The 20,559-nt window shown below is 35.7% G+C and overlaps 1 protein-coding gene across 1 annotated transcript in view; it reads left to right on the top strand.

Annotated features, from left to right (window-relative positions):
- Positions 1–2,347: 2,347 nt before the first annotated feature.
- The window catches only part of LOC137631144 (uncharacterized), an 18,283-nt gene continuing 71 nt past the window's right edge, over positions 2,348–20,559 (top strand). Inside the window, exons 1-4 of the mRNA XM_068362842.1 lie at positions 2,348–3,120; positions 3,311–4,117; positions 4,533–7,821; positions 20,319–20,559. The exon at positions 20,319–20,559 is cut by the window's right edge and continues 71 nt beyond it. Coding sequence (XP_068218943.1) covers positions 2,348–3,120; positions 3,311–4,117; positions 4,533–7,821; positions 20,319–20,559 — 5,110 coding nt within the window. The remainder of the gene's footprint in view (positions 3,121–3,310; positions 4,118–4,532; positions 7,822–20,318) is intronic.

The raw sequence follows: 20,559 nt of genomic DNA, 5'->3' as shown, positions 1-20,559 counted from the left end.
TATCACATATATTCCCTCGATTGCAGAATGAAAAAGGGAAAAACATTAAGAAGTGATTTCTACCGCTATTGAATTTGCTCATTGCGTATAAACACAACCCTTGACTGTTGTAATAGTTGTTGTTGTTGATGATAGACTCTAGTTTTCCCCGAACTCAAATTAATATAATATATAATTACACTTACACTTAAACTTTCATTAAAGAAGACAGTTGTTTATAGGAAAAAAAAAATAAAGAAAGTCTTCGTAAAAGGCCTCAAACCACTATAGCTGTCTTAGGATATGAATACGTTGTAACTTTCATGAATAATAATAATGGTTGATACCAAAAATAAAACGCTAAAAGAAGCAAGTAAAAGTGCAATGTTATTCGCAACTGCACGCAAAATAGCCATCAAAATAGTTTTATAATATATCGACATCTCAAATATCTATGCTATTCTCTAATGATAAAATTTTAATCATATTCCAAAACTATTGTGAATTATACATTTATCAAAATAATATATATTTATTAGGCAACTTAATTATTTCTAAATCGGACGACTTTGTATAAGCCTTTTTGTCCCTGAAATCGAAGAGATAATTTGCTTCTGTGGAAGTTGCTCGGAGTAAGAGGAGTAGAAACAAGAAAGGAGAGGAGGAAATCCTAAGTGTTTCTAATATTTATATACAATTTAAATACGCTAATTAAAGAATAAAATCAGTTCGATCGAAGCCACAGAATGAAATATTAGAAAATGGCTTAATAAACGAGTTTAAGCGTTTCATTGTCGGCCTAACTTAGATTGCAGCTTCTGCATCTATATATTTTAAGCGTTGAATTGTAGGCCAATATGACATCACAGCTTCTGCATCTATAGAACATTGAATTGTAGGCCTACCTGACATTACAGTCAGCAGGAACATCGTTGCTTTTGTGCAGTATTCCAAAATCCAGCAATAATATTCCTCCTGTGTTTCTCCAGTAGCAGCAAATACGATCAATTCAAGTGTACAAACAATTACCCAATTTCCCCTGAATCTAGACTCACAGCTTCGAATTCTGAGGATTTTGTTTTTGTTTTTAATTAAGAGAATCTGTTCTCGTGAAGTTGCTTTCCACGAGTTAAAATGACCAGTTTTAAATATTTCAATATTTTAAAAACTTTGAATTAAAATTCATTATATATATATATATATATATATATATATATATATATATATATATATATATATATATATATATATATATATATATATATATACATGTATATATATAATCTGTAAAGGAAAAGTTTCCAAAGAATAGTATCAAACACGGTCTAAAAATATTGTTTAGACTTTAGACATAGTTACGAACAAACAACAGTTGCAGTGAAATCTTGGAAATTATTTGTGATCGTTCGATGGATATTCAAGTTAAGGAATGGAAAATTTATAGGCCTAACAAATATGATGTATTGAAGTTGAGGGTGAAAAGTCTTTTTATCTTCAAAGCACATCTCAGTGACACAGTCTTCAGACTAAATTCCCGACCACTGAAAGGTTGACATGATATTGTTCTTGTAGATAACATTTTTCAATCATTTTATACTTATTGCGACACACCAGAAATTCGCTGCCTCCTAATAAGCTATTACTGAGCCATAATTGAAAACAAAGTTCCTAACAGCTATGCTCTCATTGCAAAGCATAGACTTTAGATTGGCTTAGCTATTCAAGTAAATGTCTGCTTCTTTCAACCTTATCAGTCCCATTGTATAGCAGGGTAGGCCGCTCGAGTCAACTCTCTCCATCTATTGATATTCTTTTCATCTTCTGTACAGTATATTAAGAGAAAATCTTTAATCAATGATTATATAAATAAACTAATTTATTTCAAATCAAATTTGAATTTAAAAAAAATGTTATTTAGTCTTGGCCTTTAAAGGTTAGTGGAGAGATTTTTATTGTGTTGACTCGAGGATTAGGCAAAGGAAAAATGAGCTTTAACCAGAGAGGGATCCAATGTAGTACTATAATGCCTAAGTATCATAAATACCTGTAATGACGATTATTATTAAAGGCAACTAAATTCTTAATTATTAACCTTTATATGGAATTATGAATTTATCAAGAAATCTATAAACTTTGCATAAAAAGTGTGAGTCTACTTAAATGGAGAATATTTTCTGACCAGTAATGGCAGTAATGTCTGTATCTTCCATAGTCTCGTTGCAACAGCCGTTGCAATCGGACGTGAGTGAGCGCCAGTGCGCCGAAAGTTGCCACCGCAAAGGACTGAGTGCTCCCTTATAGTTACGAGTGAAGCTTTCCAATTAATCTACGGGTTCTCCAACCCATTTTTCGATATCCATAGATCGCTATGGTTAAAAATGTAGACCCTCCCTCGCCACCAACGTATCATTTAAACGACATGAAGGCTTTGGAGGGTACTGAAGCCTCCCGTTTCATCGGCGCCATCTCCCCTACCCCCTCAAAAGGCAACAACCTCGAACCTGAACCAAACATGGACACTGATCTCTCCTCTGCACCTGAAGATTCTGATGATGACGATCTCCCCTCTCATCCCCAACGCAAGAGAGGGGCTCCCTCCTCTCCTACTTCAAACCAACAGGTCGCTAAGAAGGCTAACCAACAGTCTACAAGCGATCCTGAAAGCTCATCACTAGACCTACCCTCTGATAACGAAGAGGATAGCTCCACTTCAAAACCAAAATCACCTAGGCCTAATGAAAATCGTGAGACTAGGCCTAAGCAAGTGGAGGATGCCGACCCTCACAATCCCAACTCTTGGATAGAGGTTAATAGTAAAGGTAAGAAGTCGACTGTACAAGCACAAGCACCTGTACCTTCAACTTCAAATGCACCTTCCCCATTTAAAGCAAATGAAAGCACAAAGTTCCCTAAATTTAAAATACAAAATAACTCTCAATTTCCCGCCTATGATAGAGTAATTGTCATTGAAAAAGACCACCCAGGTATCAATATGGCAGTCAAGCCAAATCTCGAGGGTGACATGATATTGTCACCTAAGGATTTGACTGCTGTCAATATTCTTAAAACTTTGAATTATGTTGTAGAGCTTGATCCCTCCCAGCTTAAAAGGATATACATAGTCTGTGGATATTCTTTTAAGTACAATGTTGCAAGATTGGAGGAACATCCATCTATATACAAGGCAGAAAGATGCATCCCCAAGGATGGGGGTGTGTCTAATAAAGTTAAATGCACCTTTGTAGGTCCCCCCCCCTGGGTTTGTAGACTTGGGAATTTGGGGGAAATTCAGAGTGGAGGACTACATGCCTCCTCTCCTTCGCTGTCACAGGTGCCAAAGATATGGACACCATCAAAATAATTGCAAAGCTGCATATCCCATATGTGGCATCTGTTCCAAGAGGCATGACACTGCCATCTGTCTAACTAAATACAAGGCCGATGAACCTACAACTGCCAAATGCCCTCAATGTCACAAGGGGCATCATTCCTGGAACAAAAGATGTCCAGAGAGACTTCGAAGGGAACATGCCAGAAGGAATCAAACTCCTTCAAACTCCAACACAGCTGGCACTCGAGCTACTAAACCAGCTCAACAACAGCCTGATCCAAGGCAAAATCAGGTTTCAAATAACTCTAGGCCTACCTCTCATTCTGGTTCCTCCTACAGAGACATATTACAAGGTACTCAGAATTCTGCTGTGCCTAATTCTCGTGTACAACACACCAACCTATCCCAACAAACACCTCCCCCTTCCAACGATCCTGTCACCCCCCCTAGGCCTCAAAGGACACCTAGATCTCCTAGGGTCCCGAGACAGAACCCCCAAACACAACCACAACCCCAACCTAATCCCCCTCCCAGTCAACAATCCTTCACTCCTCCAGAAATAATCCACTCCCCCCAACCTTCAACATCCTATGCCCCTATTCCTCAAGCCCCTACCTCCTACTCCTTTACCCACTTCCCTTCCCTTTCCCAACAAAATCCCTCCCAAAATTATTCACAATCCTTATTTGCCAATCCTTTAATAGGCCTCCTTCTCCAACCACAAATATTAGAAACAGCTATATTTACCTTATTAGGGCAATTCTATCCAGGACTGGACCAGAATGAGAATTTTGTAAATGCAATCAGGTTAGTGTGTAACACACTTTCCCATTCTCTCATAAGGTAAATTCAGTGACTCCGACAGTGATCTGAGTCCACCTCCTTCCCCTCTAGCACAGGAGAGCGAAAATTTCACTGTTTTGTCATGGAATATTTTGGGAATAAGGACAAAGTATGCACTTCTGCAGTCCCAGGTTGCCATACAGAGACCAGACATCATACTATTGCAGGAAACACTACTAAGAGAAAACAACAAATTTAACTTTGCTAATTACAAAATTTATAGACAACACTGGACAGACACATGTCGTGGCTTGATAACATTAGTCAAAAACACTATTCCTTCTAAAAGAATTAATGACATAAACTGCCATGATGCCAACACACTTAGCATACAAATTACACTATTAAACACCACACTTACAATACACAACATATACAGAAATCCTGCAAGTGTACTTGATGCTAATCTGCTCTTTGCGGCAGCAGAGACTCAGGATACCATTATTTCAGGAGATTTTAATGCTCACCATCCTTTCCTTAAGTCACCATCCCTTACTAATGCGACTGGGGATCATCTGCATTCTCTACTTGAGGATTTTCCTGGGGTGAAACTCCTTAACAATGTCGATATCCCTACTCATATTGCAGGGGGACGTCTGGACTTGACATTCGTTTCTCATAACCTTACATATGGTTCCTCTTGGGACCTACATCCTTTGTTAACAAGTGATCATTATGGCACTGTCTCTTCTTTCAGATTAGACAAATTGCCTGATCCTCCTCCTCCCCCTAGGAGATGGAATCCGGATTTTGCTCATTGGGATCTCTTTGAACAGCACATGACTTCATGGGCTGAAAGATATTCTGTTAGACCCCCTGAAGACGCTGATAATATCCTTCTCTCACTCAATAATCAACTTAACGAAGCTGCAGCATCCTCTATGCCAAAGAAAAAGTCCTTTGTTAAAGATCATAAGGACTCATGGTACTATAATCCTAGGATTAAGGCCATGAACAAGCGGCTTAACAGAGTCAGGAAATTATTTAGAAGAAATAACACTGAAGCTCTATACCAGACACTCATCAGTGTTGCTAGACATGCTACAGAGGTGGCAAATGATGTTAAAAAGGAAAAATGGCTTGAATGGTGTTCACAAGTCAGCGGCCTCACTCCTATCCGAAAGATCTGGGCCTGGTTCAATAAAGTATCAGGAAAAAGATACACAGCAAGGGTCACACACCCTGACCCTCCTGCTGAAGCCCTTAGGATAGCACAAAATTTTGCCAACAGATCCAAATCTGAAAACCTCTCAATACAGGCCAGACAAAGGCAAGAGGTCCTATATCCTATAAGGATGAACATGGTCACTGCAGGTTGCAACATACCTGATGATACTGATGCCCTGTACACCATGGATGAACTAAATACTGCTCTTTCAAAGAACAAGGACACTGCCCCTGGTGCTGATAATATCACATACAGCATGTTAAAGCACATGGGAAATCCAGCAAAAGAAATCTATTTAAAACTTATAAATAAAACCCATGTGGAAAGGGTTAGACCTCAGCTCTGGAGGCAGCAGGATACTCAACCTGTTCCCAAACCGAAAGAAGAAAATGCCTACAGGCCCATAGCTCTGATCACTTGTACAGCTAAGGTTGCAGAAAGAATGGTCCTTAACCGACTTAAGTGGAAGGTTGGTGACCTGCACCATAGATTATATGCATTCAGAGAAGGAGTAGGCACTCATGAATGCATAACAGATCTCATGGCCACTATAAATGAAGAAAGAGCCCTTGTTGTCTTCTTGGACCTTGAGAAAGCTTTTGAACTTGCCAGTGCAGCTGCAATACTCTTCTCTCTTGTCCGCAAGAGAGTAAGAGGACATCTTCTGTCCTGGGTTCATGAGTACACAAAAGGCCGAGAAGCCAGAGTCTCCTTTCAAGGTGCAACTTCTCCTTTTCTTCCCTTGGAAAATGGCACCCCTCAGGGTGGAATACTGAGTCCTTTCCTATTTAATGTTCTCATGGAAAACCTCCTATTTATTGAACTCCCTAGAGGTATAGAAATATTCATATATGCAGATGACATCTGCATTGTTTGTCCCAATTCCATTCGAAACCAGTCCCAAAAAATGCAAAGAGCTCTAAATGCTATTGCTCATGAATGTAATGAATTAGGTTTAAAAATAAATCCACTTAAAACTAAGGCAATGGCAATAAAATACTTTGAACCTCCTCCCCCTCTACTGATTAATGATAACCCAATAGAATGGGTTCCTAATTTTATTTATTTAGGTGTTAATATTAACCATAAATTTCTTTCTAGTGTACAAGTTAAGCTACTTAAAAACAAAGTCAACAATAGATACAATGCAATGAAAAGAATATGTACTTTAAATAAAGGAGCAACTTCACATTTATTGAGACTTTTCTATGTGCAAGCAGTCAGATCACAGGTTGAGTACGCTTCTCCTGTGCTCACTTCAGTTCCTGCAGTATCTCTTACTTCACTTGAAGTAATTCAAAACAATGCCATGAGATTAATCACTGGCTCCCCTATGTGGACAAGGCTTCACCTCCTCAGGCAAGAAACCAACCTGTTATCTCTTGCAGATAGAATAAAAATGCGTATGTGTTGTGTCATAGTTAAAACTATTAAAGTAAATAGAACTTCCCCACTCAAAACAAGATTGAACAGATTCATCAATTTGCATGAAAACCTAGATCCCCCTAATAATTATATTGGTAGTCTTGTTAAACTAATTAGAGATGTAAATATACAACAAACCATTAATAATGTTAAACATGACAAATTTCATCCTAGCTATGTCCCTCCAGCTCCTTGGAGCAAGGATCCAATTGAAATAAATTACACTGTTCTCCCTGCATTTAAATCTCAATGTTCTATTCAACAGTTAAAGACTGCAGCCCAGGATTCAATTAATAGCACCAGCTCCACGAATGTCTACTATACTGATGGTTCTGTAGACATTAATATACCTGCTGCTGGATCAGCTGTTTTTTCCAGATCTTTCTCATGTGCCTGGAGGCTTTCTGACCATGCATCCATTCTACAGGCAGAACTCTACGCCATTGCGAAGGCCTTGGAAAATTCCCTATATAAATATGGTAATACTACTATTCACACAGATTCTAGAGGTGCCATACAAAGCATCACAAAGCGAAATTTTTCAGAAAATATTCATCTAATCAGCACTATTAAGGCTATGGCAGCAGCCCATGCTTTGAGAAACAGGAAAGTTACCATCAACTGGATCCCAAGTCATGTAGGTGTTCAAGGAAATGATGAAGCTGATCGCCTTGCAAACAGTGCTTTGAGGTGTCCCACTGTAGACAAGGCGTGTAGACCCTCACTTTCACACATAAAGAAATTAATGAATGACTATTGTCACATTCAGAAAAAGAGTTTAATTCGTCAAGTTCTGCTTGAGGGCTCACGTTCTGCTACATGGTACACTTCAGTAACTAACCTCCTTCCACATAATATTCCTAAATCACTTAACAGGAAACTAACAGTCATTATTTTCAGATTACGGCTGGGTTATCTCTGCACCTGGCAATTAATTGATATTGAAGATAGGCCATGTTTATATTGTGATTTACCCACAGGAGATCAACCACTAGAACACTACCTCCTCCACTGCAGAGATACATTCCCCCTCCGACAGACTATAGCTTCTCCCCCCCCTTACACAGCAGTACAAGTAACTAAACACATTTTAGAAAACATACAAACACTTTCTGGGTTCTTGTGCTCGTATCCTCCCCCTAGATAATAAAATAACGTTAATAAATACATGTTCTTTCATTCTAAAACACATTTAACATATAAAATTATCATTTCATTACATATAAAACTGTACATTCAATAATATTGTAATTAAATAATATAACACAAACTCATTTTTATTTAATAGTCTGGTAACTCGATCACTGTCGGAATCTGCAAACTCATTAATCATATAGCTCTATCCTCACCTCTATCCTTAAGGATAGTATTCCTACACATCCCTTCCCCCAAAACAATTACACTAACAAGGGAATGGGGGGCCTTTCTCGTGCCAGCTGGTCGAGCGCAGCACAGAATAGGACCCTCTCCCCCTTCTATATATAGTACATTGCAGGATACAATAGGAATGGTTGATTGGCTGGGACTGTTCCTGGCAGAATTCCTACAAGGAATCTGCTCTTGGGATTCCTATTCCTCTCGGCTATTCCCTGTAAATTGCACTCAGAAACCTCCTATATCCTTTTATCCCTATCCCAACCTATCCCTTTATCCCTATACTGGAATCCTACAGATTTCCCTTAAAACAGATACACTAGCAAGGGAATGAGGGGCCTTTCTCGTGCCAGCTGGTCGAGCGCAGCACAGAATAGGACCCCTCTCCCCCTCGAATTTATTACAACTTGTTGCAGGAAAGCATGACTGGAGTGTGGTTTCCTTGGCAGTCTTCTTTATAAGGAAACTGCTCTGGGAATTCCTATCTCCTTTCATTGCTAACTGCTAAAGTTTACTACAATCCTTCCCCATTCCTTTATTCCTATTCATTTATCCTAATATATAATTCTGGGTTGTTGGGAATGGTGTGTGTGTTTGTGGAATGACTGTAAGTCTTCATTAACATATTCATTGTTCCCTTATTCGTTTTTGTATTGTTATTATCTATCCTCTTTCCAAACAGTTTTTGTCTCGCTATCCCACTGTATTTCTTCTGTTAAAATAAGTATATAAATATGAATTATTTATATATAAGCTTTAATAGAATTTATGCAGATGACAAGCGAACGAAAACCTTGCCTTACGTGTGTGTGTCGTCCCCATCCCCTCCCCTATCCCCCTCCTACATCCTCTCCCAACCCCCTCAACCCGCCCCTCCCTTATCCGCTGTGACGTCATGTCTTTGGTATTTCATTCAAACTCGTAACTCTTTCGTTTCTCTGGACGGAATCCGTTAGGCAGCTCTCCGTCACCCTAACCCTTCCCCCCTCCCACACCCTCCGTTGCCTTGGTCACGTAGTCAACCCGGACATGCATGACTGTGTGAGCACAGGCACCACACCTTCGCCTCCCTCACACACCCAGCTACTCTACGATTCATCGTATTCAATATATTCTATTAACTCTATTTCCCCCTATTTTTGCACATTTCTATTCTCAATTCTTAGTAATATAACGATAAACACTCCTTTAAAAACTATTACAGTTAATACAGTATGTAAATCGACTTAATATGAAATAAATCAATAAATTAACGTAAAAATCCCTACTCGGCATTCTTTAAAATCGCCATCCGACATCCATTCTCCCCCTCTCGCACTGACTCTCGCTCTAAATTTAGCGGAAAAGTTTACTGGTTTTTATATTTGCGTATCTTCAAATTCCTTTTTCTCTTTTTCTATTTCGTTCGTATTGCTTAGATAACTAAATAATAACAACTTTCAGTTATATCCTTATGATACTGTAGTGTTTTCTCTTCGGTTTTAGCCTAAAATCTTAGCTTTTCATTTATTTTCGCGCTATAACGGTAATCCGCATAGTCACGTCCCTATGTCAGTCGCTCTCTGCCACACCTCCTTCTTCCATACGTAACAGTAAAGTATTCATTCTTATATTTATATAGATCGTTGATTAAACATTAAATTTACATCACTATTCTGATAAATATAATTACTAGATCCTTCCTTTATCTAGTACTTTTCTATATAAATAAAATTATGCCTCTTTCCTGTTTCGGGATAATTTACGCCCCTTTCTGCCTTCAACTATATTACTTTTATTCCTTCCCTTGTTTCTCTTACTGCCAAGGGACTCCCTGCTATACCACTGTTTCTCTAACTTGATAGACTGTTCTATCACAATATTCTTTTCGTAAGGGATATTTTTGCCCTTGTCTCTGCCTCTAACTAAATAACTTTTATTCCTTCCCATGATCTCCTACTCCCATGGGACTTTCTGCTATAACACTTTCTCTCTGACTCGATAGACTTGTCTATCACAACTTTTCCTTTCGTGGACCTAAAGAGGAGCCTCCTTTCCGGGGCCTTTCGCCGTTGTCACGACTGTCATCCCTCCCCTTTTTAAATTGTTTTGCTTAGTGCCAGCTAAAGGGACCTGTCTCTCATTCAGTTATACGGGCAATTGACTAGGAATCTGCATTGCAAATTCCTGCCCGTGGGAAGTATGGTGTATCGCCATTACCCCCACCTAGGTACAATACCAAACCTAGGATGCTGAATGAGAATAAACAGTTCACTTGAAACTGCCACTACTTTTTAGCTTTCCACACATTAGCCTTGGCTATCTAAATTTAAAATAACAATATCCAACAATTGTAATCTAAGATTAACTCCCTTATTAGACCCATCAAATCAAACAATACACTAAACATACCATTCTAAAACTATTTTAAAGCATAATTGTCTAACAATAACTATATTCTTTTACGGGCTGCCCAGCGGCAAGAGCCCGTGTCTTACATAAGGTAAGGCGATCTACACACACACACACACTGTATCTTCCTGGATAACCTAAAGTAAAGAGACTCGGGTTTTCCGAGAGTCCTGATTCGGGTCAAGCCCTAAGAAATCGACTCCGTTGAGGATCCTTCCTCTTGGGTGTGTTCCGATTCAGGACTACCTCTCGGTTTGGGGTTCCGAGACAGGCAGGATAGAAAGAGAGTATCCTGTCACTGACGTCCCCCGGTTATCCAGCAAAACAGCAACAGGCTTTCTTTGGTCTGGTGCTGAATTCTCTCTCTCTCTCTCTCTCTCTCTCTCTCTCTCTCTCTCTCTCTCTCTCTCTCTCTCTCTTTTCCTTCCATCAATAACTCTTTCTTATCCTTTTCTTTCTTCTTTTCCTCTACAAATACATGGGTTGGTTGGGGGGGAGGTTCTGGTGATGCTCTTATTTTTCTTTTTTTTTTTACATCGGACAAGCGTTGTTCATAAGTTGCCACTCAGTATTAACACTTATATTTCACTTTGTAAACATGTGTATGTATGAGAAAACGTTGATCCACTCTTAGGAAAAATTACATCATTGAAAAATATTAGATCGTTATAAAATTAAGATAAAAAATTCAATATGTTAATGTAGCAAGAATCCCTCTGAACACCGTGACTCCTTAAGACTATTCCTGGCACTGTCTGTGTAGATAAAGTCTGTGTGAGGAAGAGGGAAAATAATTTAAGCTTAGTCCTGTAGTCTAATGATAAAAATTTATGCATTTGGGTTATGAATTCAAAGTTATTATTTGATTTGGCTTATGTCGTTTTGTGTATAAGGCAAATGTTAGTTAGGGTCGTGGTTCCGGAACTTGCAATAAATTATTATAAGCCAAACCTGAGATTATAATTAACGTTTCCAATATAGATCTAATCTCTAAAGAGGTTTATTCAGGGAGAAGAAATAATTATATATACATTCTCTATTACAAATGTAATTAATTCTGCCTCTATTATTTAATTTTTCTTTACGAATGGAAGTCTATAATCGGGTCACACATATTCACCAACACCTATAATGTGCAGATTCTACAATAGCACCGTATCTCGAATAACAACAACAACAACAACAACAACAACAACAATAAACAGTAATAATAATAATAATAATAATAATAATAATAATAATAATAATAATAATATGGCTCTGTAGTCTAGGGCACGGCTATATGTCAGGTAGCAACAAAAATATTTGCATCAAATCTTGTAACTTATAAAGGGGGCCTATGTGGCCATAAAGTACTATTTGTGAAATTTATCCACAGTCTCTTTCTTTTATTTATAGGCCTATAGGCTTAATAATAATTATGAAATTAGAAGTGCGATCTTCATGGCGAGGAGAGGCAAACTGAGCATTTAAACCTTCACAAGTTGGGTCTAACTAAATAAAAAGTAAATCTCAAGAGACGAAACTTATTAATGAACCAAGTAATAGATAATGATTAAGACTGATGATACAAATATAATGGTTTAATTGAAGGTAAATTTATTAAAACATACGTATAATTCTTTAAAATACATATATACACATAAATTCCAATGTTTCCATGAGAGAGAGAGAGAGAGAGAGAGAGAGAGAGAGAGAGAGAGAGAGAGAGAGAGAGAGAGAGAGAGAGCCAACAGTCCTCTCACTAAGCACAAACCTACACAACCAAAGGTAAATAACCAAATATTATTACCCTGAAATCGAAATGACAGGATACCACCGCCTTGCATTGTATAACATGTGATGAAGTAGGGAAACTGCTTCTGAATTAAGCTAAAATATTTGTATCCTTTTGGACGATATCAAATCAACTTTGAAATGAACTGTTTAAAGATAAATAAATCAAACTTATAATGCCAGAAATGATATTGGAGAGCCGAATTGTTTAACGGCTTTTCGGATTTCAGCCGTTTGACTTTTGAAATCGGTTTTATTTTGAAAGCAAACAAACCTCATATGGGGAGGGGGTTCATATTTTGTTCTCTTTCACTAGCATAACCGTTTGTTAAGTTTTGGGACCTAGTGCTATTACGAAGGCTGCACTGATGTGAAAAGCGATGAATTTACCTTTCCATTAATGTTAACAGTGCAATCATTTGCCTTTTAATCAGAGACAGGGAAAGATAGATACTCATATGAATTGCTATTTATAAATATGCATTTATTACTCACTGTATCACAGCACATATTCTCTTGGAGTATAATTGTCCCTCTATATAAATGCATGGCACCTCTACAAGTGTCTCGTACAAACCTCACCATCCAACTACAACAAATGATGCCGTTTCTAATTCACTGCAAGACAAAGGCCTCAGATATGTCTTTAATACGCCCGGGGTTTGGCCATTTCATCACAACGCTGGACATTGCGGATTGGTGATGGACGGAGGAGACTCAAGTCTAATCGCTTAGCAAAGGAGCCTAGTATGGGTGGCTCTGATTAGTACAGCTTTGCTGATTGTGGGTCCCCACGTTAAGGTATCCCTACATTCATTATATATCTAATACCTTCAACTAAAATGTCCAATATATGAGGCAGTAATGTGACTTGAATGACTCAGGGTTGCACAGCTACGAAAACTACAAATTATTTTTGAGATTTTTAGTTTGTTCCTACGCTGATACAAACCCTAACAGATATTTTAGGATTGTCGTGAACCTTCCCACTGCTCAATATTCCTTATTAGATTATATGCTTAAATAACTTTAGACCTTCTGACTGAATCTAAATAATGAGACTACTTTAGACCCTTTGAGTTCACTTGAATGATAAGGAAAGGTTTAGACTATAGTTTGGCTGATATGTGTTCATGTGGAATTCTCAGAACTAATCATTATCCTCAATATTCCTATTTAGAAAAGAAGGATGCTATGGACCAAAGGACTTCAATACGGAGAACAGCACAATGCAGAATGAAATAGAGACATAACGGATAAATTATATATGAAAAATAATTGAAAACTAAAAACATCCTTCTGAGAGAGCAGACCTCCACCACGACAGCTTATTCCTTGAAACAAGCTTGCCTTTCCCAGAATAAACTTCGGGTCAAGTCCTAAGAAATCAACTCGGTTGAGGATCCTTCCTCTTGGGTGTGTTCCGATTCAGGACTACCTCTCGGTTTGGGGTTCCGAGACAGGCAGGATAGAAAGAGAGTATCCTGTCACTGACGTCCCCCGGTTATCCAGCAAAACAGCAACAGGCTTTCTTTGGTCTGGTGTTGAATTCTCTCTCTTTCTCTCTCTCTCTCTCTCTCTCTCTCTCTCTCTCTCTCTCTCTCTCTCTCTCTCATTACTCTCTCTCTCTCTCTCTCTCTCTCTCTCTCTCTCTCTCTCTCTCTCTCTCCATTAATAACTCTTTCTTCTTTTCCTCTACAAATATAAATATACCTTAAAATGGTCGAATTCTGACCAGGATAGATATACTTGTTATATATAAAATTCCTCTTTAAATGTGAGTTCTTCATAAGGTTGTGCATACTGGATTTTAAGTGGCATTTATATCTTAATATTTTGAATTATATGTGTGTATATATACACGCAACGTAATGAGAGTTGAATTAGATATCGGAGTGTAAATGTTGAAAAAAACCTCTCTCTCTCTCTCTCTCTCTCTCTCTCTCTCTCTCTCTCTCTCTCTCTCTCTCTCTCTCTCTATATATATATATATATATATATATATATATATATATATATATATATATATATACGTATTCATTTCCCCTAAACTTTAATATACCGTTATCAAAATTGGTTCTATGATTTCTTTCTTTCAATGAACAGCTATAGTATAGTTTATTTATTTATATATATATGTATAAATATATATATATATATATATATATATATATATATATATACTGTATATATATATACATATATATATATATATATATATATATATTTATTTATCCATCTATCTATCTATATATATATATATATATATATATATATGTATACACACACATACACAAACACACACACACACACACACACACACATATATATATATATATATATATATATATATATATATATATATATATATATATATATATTTATATATGTGTGTATATATATATATATATATATATATATATATATATATATATATATATATATATATATATATACATATATACCGATATACAATAATACGTTTTTCATTATTCATTTAAAAGTGAATTGCTTCAATACAACGAGAGTTAATTTTTCTTTATTCTAAATGACTATTCAGGTTACATTAATAAGAGATTTTACCAGAAAAACGGGAATACATTAAATGAAAATTTTACTTATATAATTCATAAAAGGATATAAAATTCCATCTTCAATTATGATAGCTATAATGAACATTCAAAACTAAAAAAAAAATATTTCTATTAATTAGAAATTCTGGCAAAATGTACACTTAAAAAAAAAAACGTAATTTCAATCAGAAATTATTCCGTAAACTTATACTGTTCTCAGCCGTATTTCAGTAAAATACAGGCGACCGTAATTTTACCATACTTTGTTATTATCTTTTACAGGTTTGTGTTCGTAACATCACTCCTCTGCGTCAATATATTCGTTTTAAAAACGGTAAAAATCCTGGAATAAATATTGCCAGGCATTTATCGTTTTTAAAGGCAAATTTTTAACAGTGTACGCCAGTCTAAACGACATTGAATTTGATGAGTAACATAATAACAATGATAAGAACAAGGATTTACTACTAAATAAAAGTATGGTAAAATTAATCATATCATTCTCGATCCAACAAAAGATTTAAATTATAAAGGCCAATTACAAACTTGCATCAGAAGACTTGCATTAGAAAAGTTTTAATAGGTTTGTCCAAGTTATATTGAACATATCAACGAATAACAATATATTACATAAATGTGTGATGTACAAACACTGGATCTTTGCAAGAGTCAATAAAATTAATAAGAAAGTCTCTCTCTCTCTCTCTCTCTCTCTCTCTCTCTCTCTCTCTCTCTTAATATTCTAACTTCAGAATTCAAGGGTTTCAATGAAAATCCATCAATATTATCAAATTAAAGACATCAAGAAATTAGTTGGGCGACATTCATACATACATCCAGCACACACACATATGGGAGCTATGAAGTTTAACCAGGGCAACAGATTCAACCAGGAATCTGGTATCGTTTATGCAAACCGCACTTCAGGAGTTAACTTTAACAAAGATGTATCTATTGTACAAGACAATGAATTGATTTCCATGACATATGCATTCTGTGTACACTGTTAAAAAATTTGCAATAAAAATACCGTAAAAATCCAGGAATAAATCTAGCCAGGCTTTTATCGTTTTAAAAGCGGATATATTGACGTTGAGTAACACCACGGTCACTTACCCGTAAAAGATCATAACAAAGTAGGTTAAATTACGGTCGCCTGTATTTCTGAAAATACGGTTGAGAACCGTATATTTTTAAGGAGAATTTCCGATTAAATTTACGGTGTTTTATCAATGTATGTAATTAGAAGTAATTAAGTGCTACTGATTAGGTCAGCTGGTGGGCCGAAAAGTCCGGTAAAACTCGCTCGTTCCATCTTCTTTTATTACTTCTGTAGACTTGGTGGGTAGGTAGTAAAAAAAAAAAAAAAAAAAAAAAAAAAAAAAAAAAGTGGCCACAAACTCGCAGATTAATGTTAATAAAATAATAAAAGCAATTGGTAATATCATACCTTACATTACTTGCACATTGCCGTAACGAGATAGCTTTTACAATTATTCTCATCCTAAAATAGTGGTATTAAGCAATGCGTTCCTGTCTGACACCCTTAAATAGCTGATCGGTTGTTCTTATCAGCTTCCATTAACTAAGGTGCTATTGTTCACCCGTGCAGCCTCTTCTAAAGATATGCCATTTAAGTCCAGCAGCCCCTTCTGAAAGGCGAAGAGGATGTACCTTTCGCAAAAGTGGGTATTGGATAAAGAGGGGCCATTATGCTAATTCCTTGAAATGAATTGAGAGACTTGCAGATTTTTAAGGTTGGAGAGAACGCTTCCGGTTCTTTATTTTTTAATCGTGCGTATTGACGTTTAAGATTGACGAATTTTACTTAGACACAGCTTTCGTTAAGAGTTATTTTGGTTATGAAATCTCACGATTTTTCCCAATGAAGTACTGGTACCAGATTGAATGAAGTAAGTGTCAAATATTTATCCAAAACTGTTTCTGGTTTTATTTCTATTTTAGGAGACATTCTTTGCATTAATTATATCCCTATAAACATATTTCCCAAGAGGAATCAAATTACACAATCAGCATTAAGAGGGATGTTTAATCTGAAAATTGTAAAGGTAATTGAAATGCTTAATCACTATTTATTGGACTGAGCTTCGATTTAATTTCTTGTGCTCAATTAACATAATCAAGGTCTTTTCATCCTATAACTAATAGAAGAGATAGAGAACTCTTATTTAATGCAATAAAAGTTTCACAAGAAATCACATGTAATTCGAAAATAAATACGAAATTAAATCGCTATTGAAAACTGTGAAAAGGTTTCGTTTTCAAGTTTTATATTTTTTCCTTACCTCAGCAGAATCATTCTAAAGAATTATATCGTGAGGGAAAAGTGTATTTGATATTAGCTCATCAATAAAGATACAGAACATGCAGCCTCAAGACCTGTCGCTCAGGGAGATTATGCTTCGCTGAAAAGGAATACAATTTAACCATAAAAGAAACCCTTTCTGGTACGACCTTAGAAGCATAAATAGTAGGCTTTCAGAAAATATAGTCTTTCATGAAGAATAAACAGTTCCTTCTACACTTGCACGCACACGCCCAAGCACAGGTTGAACCTTTACCACAACCTCCCTTTTCCCTACCTACAACTCGCTGGTTCAGCAATTTCTGTGAGTGTGTGGTTTTCGAGTGTACCTCTCGGGGTACCAACTCTCATCAGAGTATGACTACTTCCTCTCCCCATGAGCATAGCAAAACAGGAAAGAAATATATATATATATATATATACATATATATATATATATATATATATATATATATATATTTATATGTATATATATATATATATATATCTATATCTATCTATCTATCTATCTATCTATATCTATATCTATATCTATATATATATATATATATATATATATATATATATATATATATATATGTATCCCAACACTTGCTCTCTATTATAAGGGAAGATGTGTGGATACAGTATATATATATATATATATATATATATATATATATATATATATATATATATATATATATATATATGACTTTTTCACCGCTCCAAATGAAATAGAATCCGAAATCAATACAATTCACAAACGTAAACTTCCGAGTGAGCGAGTGAGGTTCACAAATCAGCATGCTTTGAACAAGAGATGACCTTCCTAAAGAATCAACGTTAATCCCGTTGCAAAAATGGAATCGTAATCTTTGTCGAAGCGGCGAGGGCTCGTGAGATCGATCATGAAATTCTGCGAAGCCTTGTGAAAAATTAATGCATAGATTTCAAATTCATCTTTAGTTTTATTCTTATTTCAAAGAATTTGAAGTTTTCATTTGTTAATATATACAGTATAGTATATGTATGTATGTATATTTCTTTATGCACTATGTAAAACATAAAATACATTTACATTTCTCGTTTCGAAAAAAAAAAATCCTCATGAAGTTCGAATATCGCCACCGTTACCGTTAAAAATGTTTTCTTCTTCTTCTTCGACAAACTCATTTACAAACGAATTCCACTTTTATTTCCCACTTTCCATCGACATTATTGGTCTCTCTCCAAATGTTCAACTAACCCGTAAAGTCAGAGGAAAAGGCTTCCACAGAAACTGTGGGAATAACAAGATTTCTTCTCTTACTAATCTGATGTCGAAGTCCGTTTAAGAGTCTTTGTTTTTTTTTTCTTTACAGGGTGAATATACAAAAACTTCCTGACACGAGCATTCTTATAACATCAAAAAATAATGTTGGAAAAATTGTTTCCGCAAATGCACGCATATAAAAACACACACACACATATATACATATATATAATATAATATAATGTGTATATATATATATATATATATATATATATATATATATATATATATATTGTATATGTATATATATAATATATATATATATGTATATAATATATATATATATATACAGTATATATACTGTATATATACATACACATGTGTGTGTATGTATGTATGTATACGATGTTATTTTCCTTTATAACGTTCGTCATCTCGCATCAACCTCTTGCAATCAATCCTTTACACCTTTTTGTCATATTCAGTTCCCATTCTCTCTTTCTTCCTAATAACGAAGCCCTAACATCTCGTTAGTTAAGCTTGACTTTATTATTCAAATATACTCCGAGTGATTTTCATCTATCTTGGCAGTGGATGTTATTTGTGCAATGTAAATTGATATAATTTTGGTGCAACGTGTGAATTTTGCTTATTATTCACCTTTAAATCCCTAATTTATTCATCACAATAACCTTACTAATGTTGGGATGTTTTAGACATTATAAATACAGCTACAGTAATAACCACGCTACTGCAAAAAACTGTGTAATGCTTTCCGAGTGTACTCAAATTCATAACATTTACTGTATGGTATTAAAAAGCGAACAGATAGTTAGTTCTACTAAATGCAGACAAAGAAATTTGTTACGTTAAAATTACTCCCGTTGCGTTATCCAGTTTTTTTCTTTTTAACTACAACAAAGAGATAAAACAAATATATTTTCATCCATTGTATCATTATAGTAAAATATTCAATGATAATTAACGAGAACTCAAGAACACTAATTTGAAATTCAAAAGGCAAGCAAAAATACGATAAGCATTAGTTACTCAAAATTCATAGATAAGAGTTCAGTCTGATGACATTTTAGTGTATATCAAGTGAAAAAGGCAACATAAAACAAAAACAAACTTTAAATTGGAGTGAAATTTTAAACAAACAAACAAAAGCAATTATAACTAAATGAAGGACTTCAGAACAAAGAATGCAATTCTGTAGGGCGAGTTTTAATGTGTGGGGGAAACGAGTTGTTTATCACTTCATTAAAACTTCTATTATAAACGGGAAAGGGTAAATACTACCCACAATAGAGAGAAGAATATTAAATTTAAATGTAATTAAGGGAAAGTTCTCCTTTTCCCGAATTGATAATAAATATTTTTTATTGACAAAGGGAAGAATAGACTGAAATGCACGGGGAAACAACACGTTTAAAAATGAGAAAAATAAGAGTTTGTATTAAGAAAAAAAAATGCTTCTAATTCAGTACGCATCCAGATCTGGAAGGAAGAGAAGATCAAGTATCCAGATATGAGATGCAAGAAAAAAAATTATAAACATCCAGTACTGAGATGCAGAAACGATCAAACATCCACATATGAACAGAACATGCAGAAAAGATCAAGCTTCCAAATGTAAGACATAAAAGATCAGACATCCAGATCTGAAATGCAGAAAGGATCATTGATCCAGATATGTCCAGAACAGGCAGAAAAGATCAAGCGTCCAGATGAGAGACACATAAAAGGTCAAGCTTCCAGATCTGAGACACAGAAAAGATCAAGCTTCCAGATCTAAGACACAGAAAAGATCAAGTTTCCAGATATGAAACACAGAAAAGACCAAGCTTCCAGATGTGACTTACAGAGAAGATCAAGCTACCAGATCTGAGTTGTAGAAAAGATCAAGCTTCCAGATCTTAGATGCTGAAAAGATCAAAATCCAAATCTGGGTTGCAGAAATAATTAAGCATCCAGATCTGTCCAGAACATACAGAAATGATCAAGATTCCAGATGTGAGAAGGAAAAGATCAAGCTTATAGATCTGAGACGCAGAAAAGACCAAACTTCCAGATGTGAGACAGAAGAGATCATATATCCAGACCTGAGATGGAGAAAAGATCAAACATCCAGATCTG

The sequence above is a fragment of the Palaemon carinicauda genome, chromosome 3 (assembly GCF_036898095.1).
Source record: "Palaemon carinicauda isolate YSFRI2023 chromosome 3, ASM3689809v2, whole genome shotgun sequence".
In the NCBI taxonomy this organism is placed as follows: Eukaryota; Metazoa; Arthropoda; class Malacostraca; order Decapoda; family Palaemonidae; genus Palaemon; species Palaemon carinicauda.
This window is presented reverse-complemented; position numbering and strand designations above follow the sequence as displayed.